Below are 12704 nucleotides of genomic sequence, written 5' to 3' on the forward strand. Positions count from 1 at the left end.
AGGCCACATATCGACAAACAACCCTTCACACTCACTTATACACTTAAGGCCGATTTAGAGACTTCAATGAACCCAACACTGACACAAAATATGTACAAGAATAAAAAATATTTGGGCTTTTAATGACACTGCACCATGAGACAGGAGAAGCAATGGCACCATCTTGAAAGGAGAACTTTATTGCATAAGTACATTGTTTTAAGAGTGCAGAGTGCTTCTTTTTTCATACTACTTAGTACTTTGGCACACGCTTGTCACAATCACAGTAAGGTTCTTTTAAATGGGGCGAAGGAGATCCTTTGTCCTTCAGTCGTTTTCATTTCCATGCATTAAAAGCAAATATTCTGCTGAAACAGATAAAAATGAATGCGCGCGCTCAGAGATCGTCGGTCTCCCCGTCAAAGGGGATGGCGTCCAGGTCCATGTGGATGTGCGTGTTGTCCTCGTTGCACACCCAGCCGATGGGCGTGCGGTTGAACGAGGGCCGCGAGCGGACGTCGGCCTGGAAGGAGGGCAGCGGCTCCAGGTCGTCGGGGTCCGCCCCGAGGTCGGGGGGCTCGAGCGCCGTCAGCTTGGGGCCCTTCTCCACGCCGCCGAAGGGCAGCGCTGTCCTGGTGGCGGTCGAGCGGGAGGAAATGATCAGGAAAATGAGTGCTTAGCGATGATACTGTGACACAGATTCATATTTTTGACTGGGAAGATGTGGAGATGGCTGCCGTTGGTTGAGAACCAGTCTAAACTGGTCAGCATTACTTTGCACAACTAGCTTTGGGTTCATTGTAATATCTTGTTTTTCTGAACTCTGAGTTGTACAGTATGAGTTGGTGTGTTCAGGTGTAAATGAGCATCCGTAAAGAAACTAGCGTGAGATGATTAGCTTCTAGCATGTCCATCAGCGCCAACCCCACCCCGTTTTCATTGGTCCGTCCATAGAGCTCGTGCACCTACGTCATAAAATCACGTGACTTTTGTTTGCCTCGCCACATTGCCAGTCAAGCTAAGCATTGCTCAATGCTAAGTCCATCGGAGACGACACGGAAATATGTCTTGTAGCACGACGCCCAGAGTCTTGTCCGATACCGTCAGGCATTTAGAAGGTGCAAATAAACGTGGAAAAATTAGATTTAGGCATAGAGGGACCCGTATTTAATGCTGAAGTCGATGTTTTCGCCTGTTTCGACTGTTAATTCGGACACATCGACACACATGGATCTGGTGAGTAAGTCGACGAGATTTACACGGAAAAGTTTGAAAGCGTATAAATGTCTGGACGCATACAAATACTTTGCTGCTGGATCTGTTCTCATCAGGAATAAAACCCACATAGTGATGGTTTTGACGGCTTGTGAACGCGGAAGCGTGTTCAGCGAAACGTTAACCTTTTCCGGAATCCATCGATCTTTTCCGCTTGTATTCAATACAAATACCAATATTTAAATAAATGACCCCTGGTTTTACACAAACTCTCATTCATTAACTATGATTTTTTTTTTTAAAAACGTACACAGAAGCGATTGCGGCCACACATAACCTCCGTAAACCTCAGTTTGTTTGTTTTTTTTTTCTGTCCCAATACTTTTGATCCCCCTATTGTCCTTTGAATGTCATTGTTCGCCTGCTGCTTTTCCTAATGGCACAGCTTCTGCCCCCACCCCCCACCCCCCATTCCCCAACCCCACCCCACCCCCCCTACACCACCCCCACCCCCGCATCCACCATTAAGAGCATTAAGAGAAGATCAAGGGATCACATTAGATTTTGAGATAATCACATCTGGGCCGTGCATGTTGTCTCAGTGGGAAACCTCATTACAGGTGTGCTTGCGCTGCCCAGAAAAGCCTCACCAAAAAAAATTATTTATATATGTATATATATATATATATATATATATATATATATATATATATATATATATATATATAAAATAGACTTCCTGCTTGTCTCAGCGAGGAATACAAAAATAATTGGCCACATCAAGAACTTGTTCGGCAACCACCTGTTGAAGCTCTTGTACTGAGGAAACTGGACTCGCCCGGGTCTCGGCATGCTGGCTCTCATGGTGGCCGCCAGCTCCTGGTCGCCCTTCATGGCCCGTTCCCATGGCGACACGTAGGTGCGAACGTACTCCCTCCTCCTCCTCTCCTTCTCGGATTCCTTCTCCACCGCGTCTTCTCGCGCCGCCACTGGGGAGAAGCAAGAAGACGACAAAGCGGGTTGGAAAGTTAGAAAGCAGAGAATGTAAATCTTTAAAAACCTTACCGTCTTCCTTTGGCATCTCGGGCTTTGGCGGGACAGGGGGAGGCGACATCAGAAGGTTCTGCAGGTTCTGCTGGAATGAAGACGAGAATGTTCAGTCTGAGCAGCAAACACCTCGACTTTTTTGTGGCCTGATGTTTTTCCCTCCCACCATGTTCTCGTTAGTGGTGATGAACTTGTCCACCCGCTGCTGCCTCTTATGGAACATTTTGGACCCCTTGTTGGTGAGCAGCGAGAGCTCCTCCAGCATCACGTCTTTGGGGGCCTTGATCTTGGTGCCCAGGTCCAGCTCGGAGGCTTCCGGGTCAGACTCGTCATCTGAGGGTCAGGAAAGCAACGTTTTACTCCCTTCCACGTAATTTTTTTTTTCAAATAAATCTAGACTTCAGCTCATATGACCTTCAAAGATGTGAAGTACTCTTTTGACATTTAGCGATGTCAAGACGATCATCTCAAAGCATGAACACCAAAAATCCAGAATGTACACAATCGTCAACCGATGTAGCACAAAAGATTAGTCACTTGTTATATAAGTCAACACAAACAAAGCACCTTCACATAGGGATTATCAATATCAAAAGTGTTAGCTAGCTAGAAGGAGTTACATTAAAAGCCTATGACAGAGTACCAAGAGAGGAACTGTGGTACTGCATGCGCAAGTCCAGGGTGGTGGAGAAATATGTTAGAATAGTACAGGACATGTATGAGGGCAGCAGAACAGCGGTGAGATGTCCCGTAGGTGTGTCAGAAGAATTTAAGGTGGAGGTGGGACTGCATCAGGGTTCCACGCTGAGCCCCTTCCTGTTTTGGGTAGTAATGAATAGGCTGAGAGATGAGGTTAGACTGGAATCTCCTTGGACCGTGATGTTCACAGATATTGTGATCTGCAGTGAAAGCAGGGAACAGGTGGAGGAACAATGAGAAAGATAGAGGTACGCACTGGAAATGAGAGGAAGTAAAACAGAATATATGTGCGGAGGAGGAAGAGTGAACCTCCAGGGAGAAGAGATAGCAACGGCGGACGATTTCAAATACTTGGGGTCAACAATACAGAGCAATGGTGAGTGCGGTAAGGAAGTGAAGAAACGGGTCCAAGCGGGGTGGAACAGTTGGTGGAAGGTGTCTGGTGCTCTATGTGACAGAAGAGTCTCCGCTAGGATGACGGGCAAAGTTTATAAAACAGTGGCGAGGCCGGCCATGATGTATGGATTAGAGACGGTGGCGCTGAAGAAACAACTTAGTCATTAGGTTAAAGTAAGTAGAGAGTCTAGGAAGGGATGGAACAGTTTGGTTTTCATGCTTGGAACGCTGGGAAATCCTCAACCACTTCGTCACCCTCCCTCTCTCCGGGTGGGGGGGGGGGACGTGATGGATTTTTTTCCGCTTCCTATATAACGGCGAGGTTAGCATTGCGATGCGGAGAGCCGTGAGCTGAGGGCCTCGTAAATCTTGCGCAAGGGGGTGTCTGTTGGATGTGTGTGTGTGGGCTTGTGAGGAGAGAGCGCGAGAGAGAGAGAGAGAGAGAGAGAAAGAGAGAGAGCGAGAGAGAGAGAGAGAGAGAGAGAGAAATAATTGAGGCTGCTGCGCAAAGTGAACTCTCCCGTGGGGATATTGATTTGAGCGTTAATTCAGAAGAATGTGAAACCGGAGCTTGACTGCTGACTGTGAGGAAAAAGGACAGACAGACATCACTGGTGTGTGTGTGTGTGTGTGTGTGGTGTGTGTGTGTGTGTGTGTGTGTGTGTGTGTGTGTGTGTGTGTGTGTGTGTGTGTGTGTGTGTGTGTGGAGGGGGGGGTGATAAAAGGCCTGACAGTGACGAGATGATGGATGGATGAGTGGGCATTAACTGGAGCAAAAATACGGGGATAAAACGGGATAAGCTGCCGCCCGAGCGAAAACACACAAATGTCGTGTCGGTGCAGATTTGACAACAATAAGACGCAACCTTTATTAGCTAACACGCGTGTTTTACATGGGACAAATTTCACGCCACGTCACCAAACGAAAATGACGAGATAATTAGGATCTCATCTGAATTTAATGACAAATTTACTTCGAGAGAAGTAGTACTGAGTGCGTGGGCCTGTTTAGTTGAGCAAAAAGCTATTATTATTATTCCGTGAATGGCAGCAGATGGATACACAGACTAATCGTACCTTTTGCCATGTAACGGAAGAGCTTTTATTTGTTCTGCCAGTCACCGTAGGTCACTGGCATAGATAGATCAGCTACAATTTGTAGTTGATAAATAATGCACATTTTCAGACAAAGTAAGTGAAACAAGTTAACAGGAATTTTATAGTATTCAAGCAAAGTGATTACTTGCAACTACACGCAGATAAAGTATGTTGTATACATTGACCTCATGCTGCTACTAAGCAATGTATACTGTATAATAGGTACAACGATATGTCCTTAATTTAAAAAGAAACATTTGTTGATTTGCTTGTTATTTTTGTATCAATAAGAAATAATTACAATTGAAATTCAACATAAATAAATACCTTTTAAATTTGTTTGTTTTATTTGTTTGGATATCATTCAATATATTTGAATTTAAAATATATTATATGATATTATTATTAAATAACTAAAGACTTGTAAATAATACATATACTCCACAAAAATATTAGACATATTTTCATTTAAAAAACAATATTTGAATTTTGCTAAAAAAAAATGACATAAGAACAACATAATGAATCAAACATACATACATCCATTTTCTTCACTACTTATCCTCACGAGGGTTGCGGGGATTGCTGGAGCCTATCCCAGCTATCAACGGGCAGGAAGCGAGGTACACCCTGAACTGGTCGCCAGCCAATCGCAGGGCACATAGAGACAAACAGCCACACCCACAATCACATCGAGGGGCAATTGACCCCTCCATGGATATTGCGCAATCCGCCTCAGTGACCAATCAGAGGCCAGAGATCTGCATAGACCAAAGCCCGTTTTTGCTCCCGCCATTTTCTCTGACAACATTGCATGGTCCAGTATAGGGTTAGTTAGCGTTTTATCGCGTATTTGGGTTATTTTACAAAAAATATGGTTAAGAGGTGTAGTCACTGACTTTATAATAGTGACGACAGGTATCCTGAAAGGCTAGTTGGTGGAGTTCGATTCGTACCCTTTCCAAAACCGAAGACCCAGTACGAAAAATGCCTTCGATGGATCAAACTTTGTGGAAGACCGCATCATCAACTAAATCCATCTAATATCAACCGGAACACATATGTTTGCACGAAGGTATGCCCTATATTTGATTTTCAATAGATGTCTCGTATAAATGAATTTGAAGTTCTTCGCTAGCATAACACTGCTGCGTGTGAACGATTGACACACTTATTCTTGGTTGAGCGATATTTAGCGATGATCGGACTGCACAAACGTATTGATTTCTTGCTGGCTCGCGGCCAGAAGCTTAACCAGACGGTGTTTGCACGAATATATGCCCTAAATTTGATTTTTAATACGCGTCTCGTATAAATGAATGAGACGTTTTCCGCTAACATAACATTGCTACGTGTGAACGATTGACACACTAATTCTTTGTTGAGCGATATTTAGCGATGATCGGACTGCACAAACGTGTCGCTTTCTTGCTGGCTCGCGGCCGAAGCTTAACCAGACGGTGTTTGCACGAAGATATGCCCTAAATTTGATTTTTAATACACGTCTCGTATAAATGAATGAGACGTTTTCCGCTAACATAACATTGCTACGTGTGAACGATTGACACACTAATTCTTTGTTGAGCGATATTTAGCGATGATCGGACTGCACAAACGTGTCGCTTTCTTGCTGGCTCGCGGCCAAAAGTTAACCAGACTGTGTTTGCACAAAGATATGCCCTAAATTTGATTTTTAATACACGTCTCGTATAAATGAATGAGATGTTCTCCGCTAGCATAACATTGCTACGTGTGAATGATTGAATGAAATCAGAAGCATGGCGTCTCTCTCAGTTAAGAATGTATTGTATTTAGAATCTATAATATATCGTTGATTTGAATGAAATCAGAAGCATGGAGTCTGTCTCAGTTCAGAATGTATTGTATTGTATTTGCCATTTTTACTGTTTGTCTTACGTCAGCGCACGTGGCGTGACGTCACTTCAGGAGGCGTGGTTAAGTGCCCTGTACGGAGGGGTCAATTTAGAGTGTCCGATTAATGTTGCATGTTTATGGGATGTGGGAGGAAACCGGAGTGCCCGGAGAAAACCCACGCAGGCACGGGGAGAACATGCAAACGCCACACAGGCGGGGCCAGGATCGAACCCGGATCCTCAGAACTGTGAAGCCATCGCTTTTACCAGCTGAGGCACCGTGTCACCTAAATCAAACATATGAGGACATTTTGCGTGTTTGGGTAAACAAGTTTGTGTCTCACCATTCTGGCTGATGTTGGAGAAGTCGGTGATGATCTTGTTGGCCTTCTTCCTCTTGTTCGTGGGGGCAGCAGTTGTTAGCGACATGGCTGAGCACACAAAAAGACGCGCTGAATTGAAAGTCTTGAAGAGTCAACTCTTGAAATGGCAAATATATTTGATTGTACACCTACTGACCCCTACTAGTAAAATATAATGATACATATTTATAAATTATTATTATTATTATGTTAGAAGCGCTATTTTGTTTCGACTATACTTTGAGACACTGTCGCCAGCATCTTTAGTGTGCGCAAAGAATTTTGGATGATTATATAGAATGGCTAAAAAAAAATTGTTGCTGCGCTATGCAAAGCTAAGCTAGCAAAGAACTTATCGTCAGTGAAAACCTCTAAAAATGCCTTACTTACTTCCAATCATGACGCAATGCTAAAAATTAGGTAAGCATTCATGCATTCATCCATTTTCCCAGCCGCTTATCCTCACAAGGGTTGTGGGGGGTGCTGGAGCCAATCCCAGCTAACTTCGGGCTGGAGGCGGGGAACACCCAGAAGTGGTTTCCAGCCAATCGCAGGGCACGTAGAGACAAACAGCCGCACTTGCAATCACACCAAGGGTCAATTTAGAGTCTCCATCATAGTTTTACCAAAAAGATCAACTTGAAGAAGCGGTGGGAGGATGTGGCAGGAAGAGTTGCGGATCTTGGAAGCCTTTGATCGCCTCCAACTTATGGGCGAGCTCGCCGGTGGGTCTGGATACAAACGCCGTCTTAAATCCAACGCAGTGCCGACTATTTTTCCTCACAAGGACTTCAAACGGCTGCGCGTGACAATTAAAAGCCGAGAAATTAAAAGCCGCGAAAGACGGGAGGCGTTGAATGCGCGCCGTGTTCGGCCCATTTTAGCAGCAGCAGCTGTTGTAAACAAACCGCCAACTGAGTTAGCAGTAAAAAAATGATAAAATAGGTACGCATATAACTCAGTTATTACTGAATATAACGTGGCTCTTGGTAACAGGTGTTCTCCGATCACCACCAAACATCCAACCACATTCATTCACGGGTAAAGTGCCTTGCCCAGGGACACAATGGCGAGATGCGCACGGGCAGCGATACGAACCAGCGACCCTACAGCTGCCAATCATTGGTGTATGTATTTTATGTAAACAAGTTAAGGCCAATATTATCATAAAGACAATACATTGATCTGATTGGTCGCAGCAAATGTGCCATGTGACACCACTCTGACTATATACAGTATACATATATTTTTTTAATTATTATTAACAATCAGCATGTGATACGGTCGCTGCAAAGTATATCAAAAAATATTAGTGGCCTCTGCCGGGGGTTGGGGGTGTAATGGTGCAAGGGGGATCGCGGCGGGGGGGGGGGGGGGTCATGACAGAATTAGCAACATGACACTGAGACTGCCAGTGAAATGTGATCCAATTAAGAGCGGTATGTAGCTACAGCATAATAAATAAACGAGCGCGTTGTTGATGATAAAGTTGCACGACAGCCACCGGCTTGTTGCCAGCTCGGCCGCGATTACGTTAAGACCGCTGAGCGCGGCGGTGGCGTGCGAGACACCCGAGGCGCCGCCTTCAGGACGCTAATTCCCCAGCCGATGGGGCCACCGTCTCCCGATGTCGGCTGGAGACGCGTTGCGGGTCGAAAGCAATTACGTAAGGCTGGAGGTGAGTCGCTGTTAGCCGCGGAAGGGGCTCATCCGCGGGGAGGGCGCTTAATGTAATTGCTTTTCACTCTCTGTAATTGAAGTCGTTTCCAAGGCTGGGATTCAGCCATACTGCGTGTTCTTGCACATGTTATGATGTATACACTATAATGTCTGCTTATGTATTTTAATTTTTTTAAAGGGTGCTTTTCTGGAATATTCTGGTCCGCGCCAGGAGTGAGGAGAGGTCCTGTTACCACATCACCCTCCCGGCCACACTTAACACCCCCCCCACCCGCCATAACCTGCCTGTTTTAGCTCCGAGATAAATCTTGGAGGGGGACAGCTGAGGAGGAAGGAGGTGGCATAAAATCAGCATATTCCCAAATCAAAATCCATCCATCCTCCAGTATGCCGACTAAAAACTGCACCAGGGTGGGTAACGTTCCTTCCAAATCCAGTGCTTTGGATGAACTGTGTACCCAATAGGTCATGTAATATGTACCCTATTTTGACAATGTTTCTCATTTAATACTATTTTGAGAAGAATTTTATCGACAAATGCGAATTTTCAGGGGCGCTGCCATTTTCGCGAGTCACATGATCTACGTGGGCATATGTGATGTGTACCGTGCCGTTCCAAAGGGTGGCTAACGTGGGACACCATTATGCCCAGCGCTGATTTCTCGGATTTATCCTCATCTGATGAAGAAAGAGCACTATCGGTTGATTGGGAAGACGGAGGAATACTTCCGTACAGATTTGAACCTGTGGCTATAATTAACGTTGAATATTCGTCTGACAAGTCGGAGGCCGAAGGCAGGTCACAAGCTCCGGCGGCGGGCCGCGAGCTGACCTTCAACGTCCGGGGAGGGCTTTAGCTGAGCTTTGGTGGCGGCGGAAACCTTTAGCCTAGCTTCGGGATCTGGGGCTAACGAAGCTGGCGGTGGCAGTCCACGAGCCGAGCTTCCAGGCGGTGGAGGCCACTAGCCCCGGACACCAAAGCTAGGCTAAAGGCCTCCGCTACCACCGAAGCTCGGCTAAAGGCCTCCGCCGCCTGAAAGCTCGGCTCGGGGCCCGCCGCCGGAGCTCGCTCGTCAGGGCCTTAGTTTACCCACTTATGTCGAGCATAGGCCTAGTAGACCTACTGGTCCGCTGTGAAAATTGATTTTTTTTTTTTTAAATTGAAAAATGTGGAGACGCTTGCATCACTAAAGAGTCGTTGCTAAAAGATGAGAAGTGCGCTTAGGTCTGTTGTATGTGATCACTTTGCGATCTCGACTTGCTTGATTCACCCCCCCTCCACAGTGACTTAGTGCTTGCTTTGAGACTTGAAGGTTATGACTTGAGACTTTTTCATATTTTACTTACCTTTGTCACCCAATTCACCCAAATTCTGGATGGGTTACATTCTCATAAGTATGAATTTCTTTGAATTTTCACATCAGCTTCAATCGACAAATTTTGACGCCATGCTCTGCTCGCGTTATTTTGCATGGATCTGTCAAAAGTAGCCACGGTATGATCCCTGAAATTAGTCTGAAAATGCAGCTATCAGCATAGATCCATAGATATTTCATATATCCTGAAAACAGTGTTTCCATCAGGGTGGTCAGTCTTGCAAAATTTTGTGATTATTTGTGTGTGTGTTTTGTGGGAGGCCTCAAAAGGGCAATGTGTTTAGTAATAATACACATTTCAGCATTTCTCGATTCCTTAATAATCAAACCACACTCTCATGATATGGGAGCAAAGCAGTGGCGAGGGGGTTCTCTCCGACGAGGCCTTGCCAAAATTTGCTCACAACACAAATCAAATGCATCTGACTGTAAACAAGTCCTTGAACTTAAACTGGCTCTTGAATTATTTAACAGCTCCGATTGCATCAGTCCAGGATCCTCCACCGTGCAAGGCCTCTGTGCACACACACACACAAACATTGACTTACCTAGAAACTCCGGTGTAAACCACAGCAAGTCTGTCAGATCCTGGCAGGTTCCCGCAGGAACGAAACTTTGCCACTTCCAGGTAGACTGGAGTCCCCGAGTCCGGCGTTGTACCGCTGAACCTGGTCTTCGCCGCCGGATAAAGTGAAACCTTATCAGCTGGGTTGCTCGTGCACTGTGGACATGTGTCCTCCTGCGGAGGGTGTGAAAGAGGGGTGGTGTGGCCTGGGGTGGTGGGTGTGGTGTTTCAAGTTCAGAAATGATGTCCGTGGCCCAACGACCAATCGCTGTGTTGAAGGAAACACCGATGGAAGCCCGTCGCTTGATTTGAACTCTGAGTGTTTTTCGCAAGAACTGTGTCATTTCTTCTAACACAGCTACTAATACTTCTAGAAAGTTCTTCTGGTATCAGGTTGCCGAAGGTTTTGAAGCTCAAAAACCCAAATCCCCCTCTACAGGACCCATCCCCAAGTTTTGCTAACGCTATTCTATAAGGTGTGCCCGAGACCTTCTGACACCTCGTTAATGTTTATTTTCGTCTTTGAGAATACGAAGCAATCAGTGGCACGAAACTAAAAACACTTGCGTGAGGACAGAGGCTTTTCGGCGGGCATGTGCAGGGACGGGATGAACCCCCGTCCTGCTCTCAATCACGCCGTGAAAAAGCCATCGGAATTAAGAGTTTAGCACCATGCCAAATAGCCGCAGATTAACTGCTCCAAAAATAGGTGAAATGGGCGATTGTGTGCAAGGCAGCAAGTCGCTAATTCGTAGGGAAAAGCGTGGCGCTGAAAAAAGTGGTTAATGAAGCCAGCGGATGCGTTGATGTATTTACAAAATCTCGGCAGATTTGGGCGTGAACCATGTGACGACGCTAGTTTAAAATTAGCAATGAAAGCTAACGTCAATCACCCGATCCACCCAGGTGTGGTTGGGTTTTACAACTGCAAGGCTGTCCAGAGCCTTCAATTCTACGTCACACATATTATCTCACCATTATGGCGTGATTAAAAGAATGAGTGGTTTGTGTCAGGGAGGGCATCTGGATGAAAACCGTGCCAAACAAGTCGTGAGTGACTCGCTGTGGCGACACCCGATCAAACAAGCCAAAAGTCGCAACACCACCGTGTGAGTGGGAGTACAGTATTGCCAGTGGGAGCGAAGTGAAATTCTGGGATGTGATCTGTGGATCTCCTCAAGAGGGCGATCTTCTTCGTACCCAGCACCTTAGGTCAAAATCTGAGTTTGTGAAGGAGAATCTCAGTTTCTTGTCTCGTGGCATATATTCACAGGGTTAGGGATGAGAATTTTCCGCGAATCAGCGAAATTCTGAGTTTTTTTTTTTCAGATGAAAATCTCATTTTTGTGAAACATGTAAATCCGTTGAGAAAATTGGGGGGGAGGGTACAGCTTGACGCCGGGCGAGGCTGTGACCACGACCGACCGCCAACATCTATCTGCAACGTTCGTCGTGAAGTTGGTCACAGCTCTGATAGTGGAAAACGGCATTGCTATCTGTTTGCATTAAATTTGGTCCTTATAATAACGACAACATTCCGATTTCCGGCAGCATTTTGGCGGTATTTCGTCGGTATTTTCACTCTGATGTTAACATTTCATAGCGGCATTCTGTTTACTACGGCATAGTTATAACTTATAGACATACGTACGCATATGTCATCGAGCGGTCTGCACATTTGCCAGTATGGCGAAAGTCTTGGAGTGAAAAAATGAACATCGTGCCAGGGAAATTGATAAAAACCACGGTGGGTAAAAAACTGTTTCAGATGGGCACAGCTTGAAAAAAAAGTATACCGAACGAAAACTGTATGAACATATCTAACCGAACATGTACAAAAAGTGGACGTTCCCGGCAAAGTGCTGTGCACTCTGTGTTCCGATATGATCAATTATGGAAGCGGAGGAGCAAAACATATCCAGGAGCATATCCAAACCAGGAAACACAAAGGTAAGTTGGGCGTAAATTTCTCAAATATTATATAATTGACAACTGTTAATATGATTAGGCCTATCTGTAGCACTGGCCCTGTAGATCACGCATTTTATCGCTCACTTTTATATTTCATGATCTCTCTCTCTCTTTCATATATATATAGATGAACAAGTTACTTGTGTACTTATTTATGAAGTATAACTTGTAAGTGCCGTAGCCTATTTGCTATAAATTTCACTCAGTCTACATTTTTATGTCTGAAGTTTGGCAAAATTATCTTGGTTGTTTTGACTCATATTTTCAGTTTTCAAAATGTTATGATTGCCGTGTATTTACACTGTTAGAAGTAACCAGAGGTCACCATTTAACTGTGTTTTAATAAAAAATAAAAAAAATGCCAAAGGCAGACATTTTCAGTGCTTTTCCAAATTTGTCATTCTCATCCCTGTGCGTAGCGAATCCACTTTAAATTTGCTGT

General features: G+C 45.1%; 1 protein-coding gene across 1 annotated transcript; it reads right to left on the reverse strand.

The window, feature by feature from the left end:
• Positions 1–337: 337 nt before the first annotated feature.
• myoz1b (myozenin 1b) lies at positions 338–10408 on the reverse strand. The gene is made up of 6 exons (XM_061810687.1): positions 10275–10408; positions 6653–6739; positions 2408–2574; positions 2260–2329; positions 1997–2183; positions 338–611 (listed from the first exon to the last, which is right to left on the reverse strand). The coding sequence occupies exons 2-6, from the start codon at positions 6735–6737 to the stop codon at positions 377–379; spliced, it is 744 nt and encodes a 247-aa protein (XP_061666671.1). The 5' UTR covers positions 6738–6739; positions 10275–10408; the 3' UTR covers positions 338–376.
• Positions 10409–12704: the final 2296 nt, after the last annotated feature.

The sequence above is a fragment of the Syngnathoides biaculeatus genome, chromosome 22 (assembly GCF_019802595.1).
Source record: "Syngnathoides biaculeatus isolate LvHL_M chromosome 22, ASM1980259v1, whole genome shotgun sequence".
Classification (NCBI taxonomy): Eukaryota; Metazoa; Chordata; class Actinopteri; order Syngnathiformes; family Syngnathidae; genus Syngnathoides; species Syngnathoides biaculeatus.

Excerpts from the sequence above, each read along its gene's own strand:
- myoz1b (XM_061810687.1), bottom strand. The coding sequence starts at position 6,737 with ATGTCGCTAACAACTGCTGCCCCCACGAACAAGAGGAAGAAGGCCAAC. Across the intron at positions 2,330-2,407 it reads TCACCACTAACGAGAACATG|CAGAACCTGCAGAACCTTCT; the intron begins GTGGGAGGGAAA and ends TCTTCATTCCAG. Across the intron at positions 2,184-2,259 it reads CGAGATGCCAAAGGAAGACG|TGGCGGCGCGAGAAGACGCG; the intron begins GTAAGGTTTTTA and ends GCTTCTCCCCAG.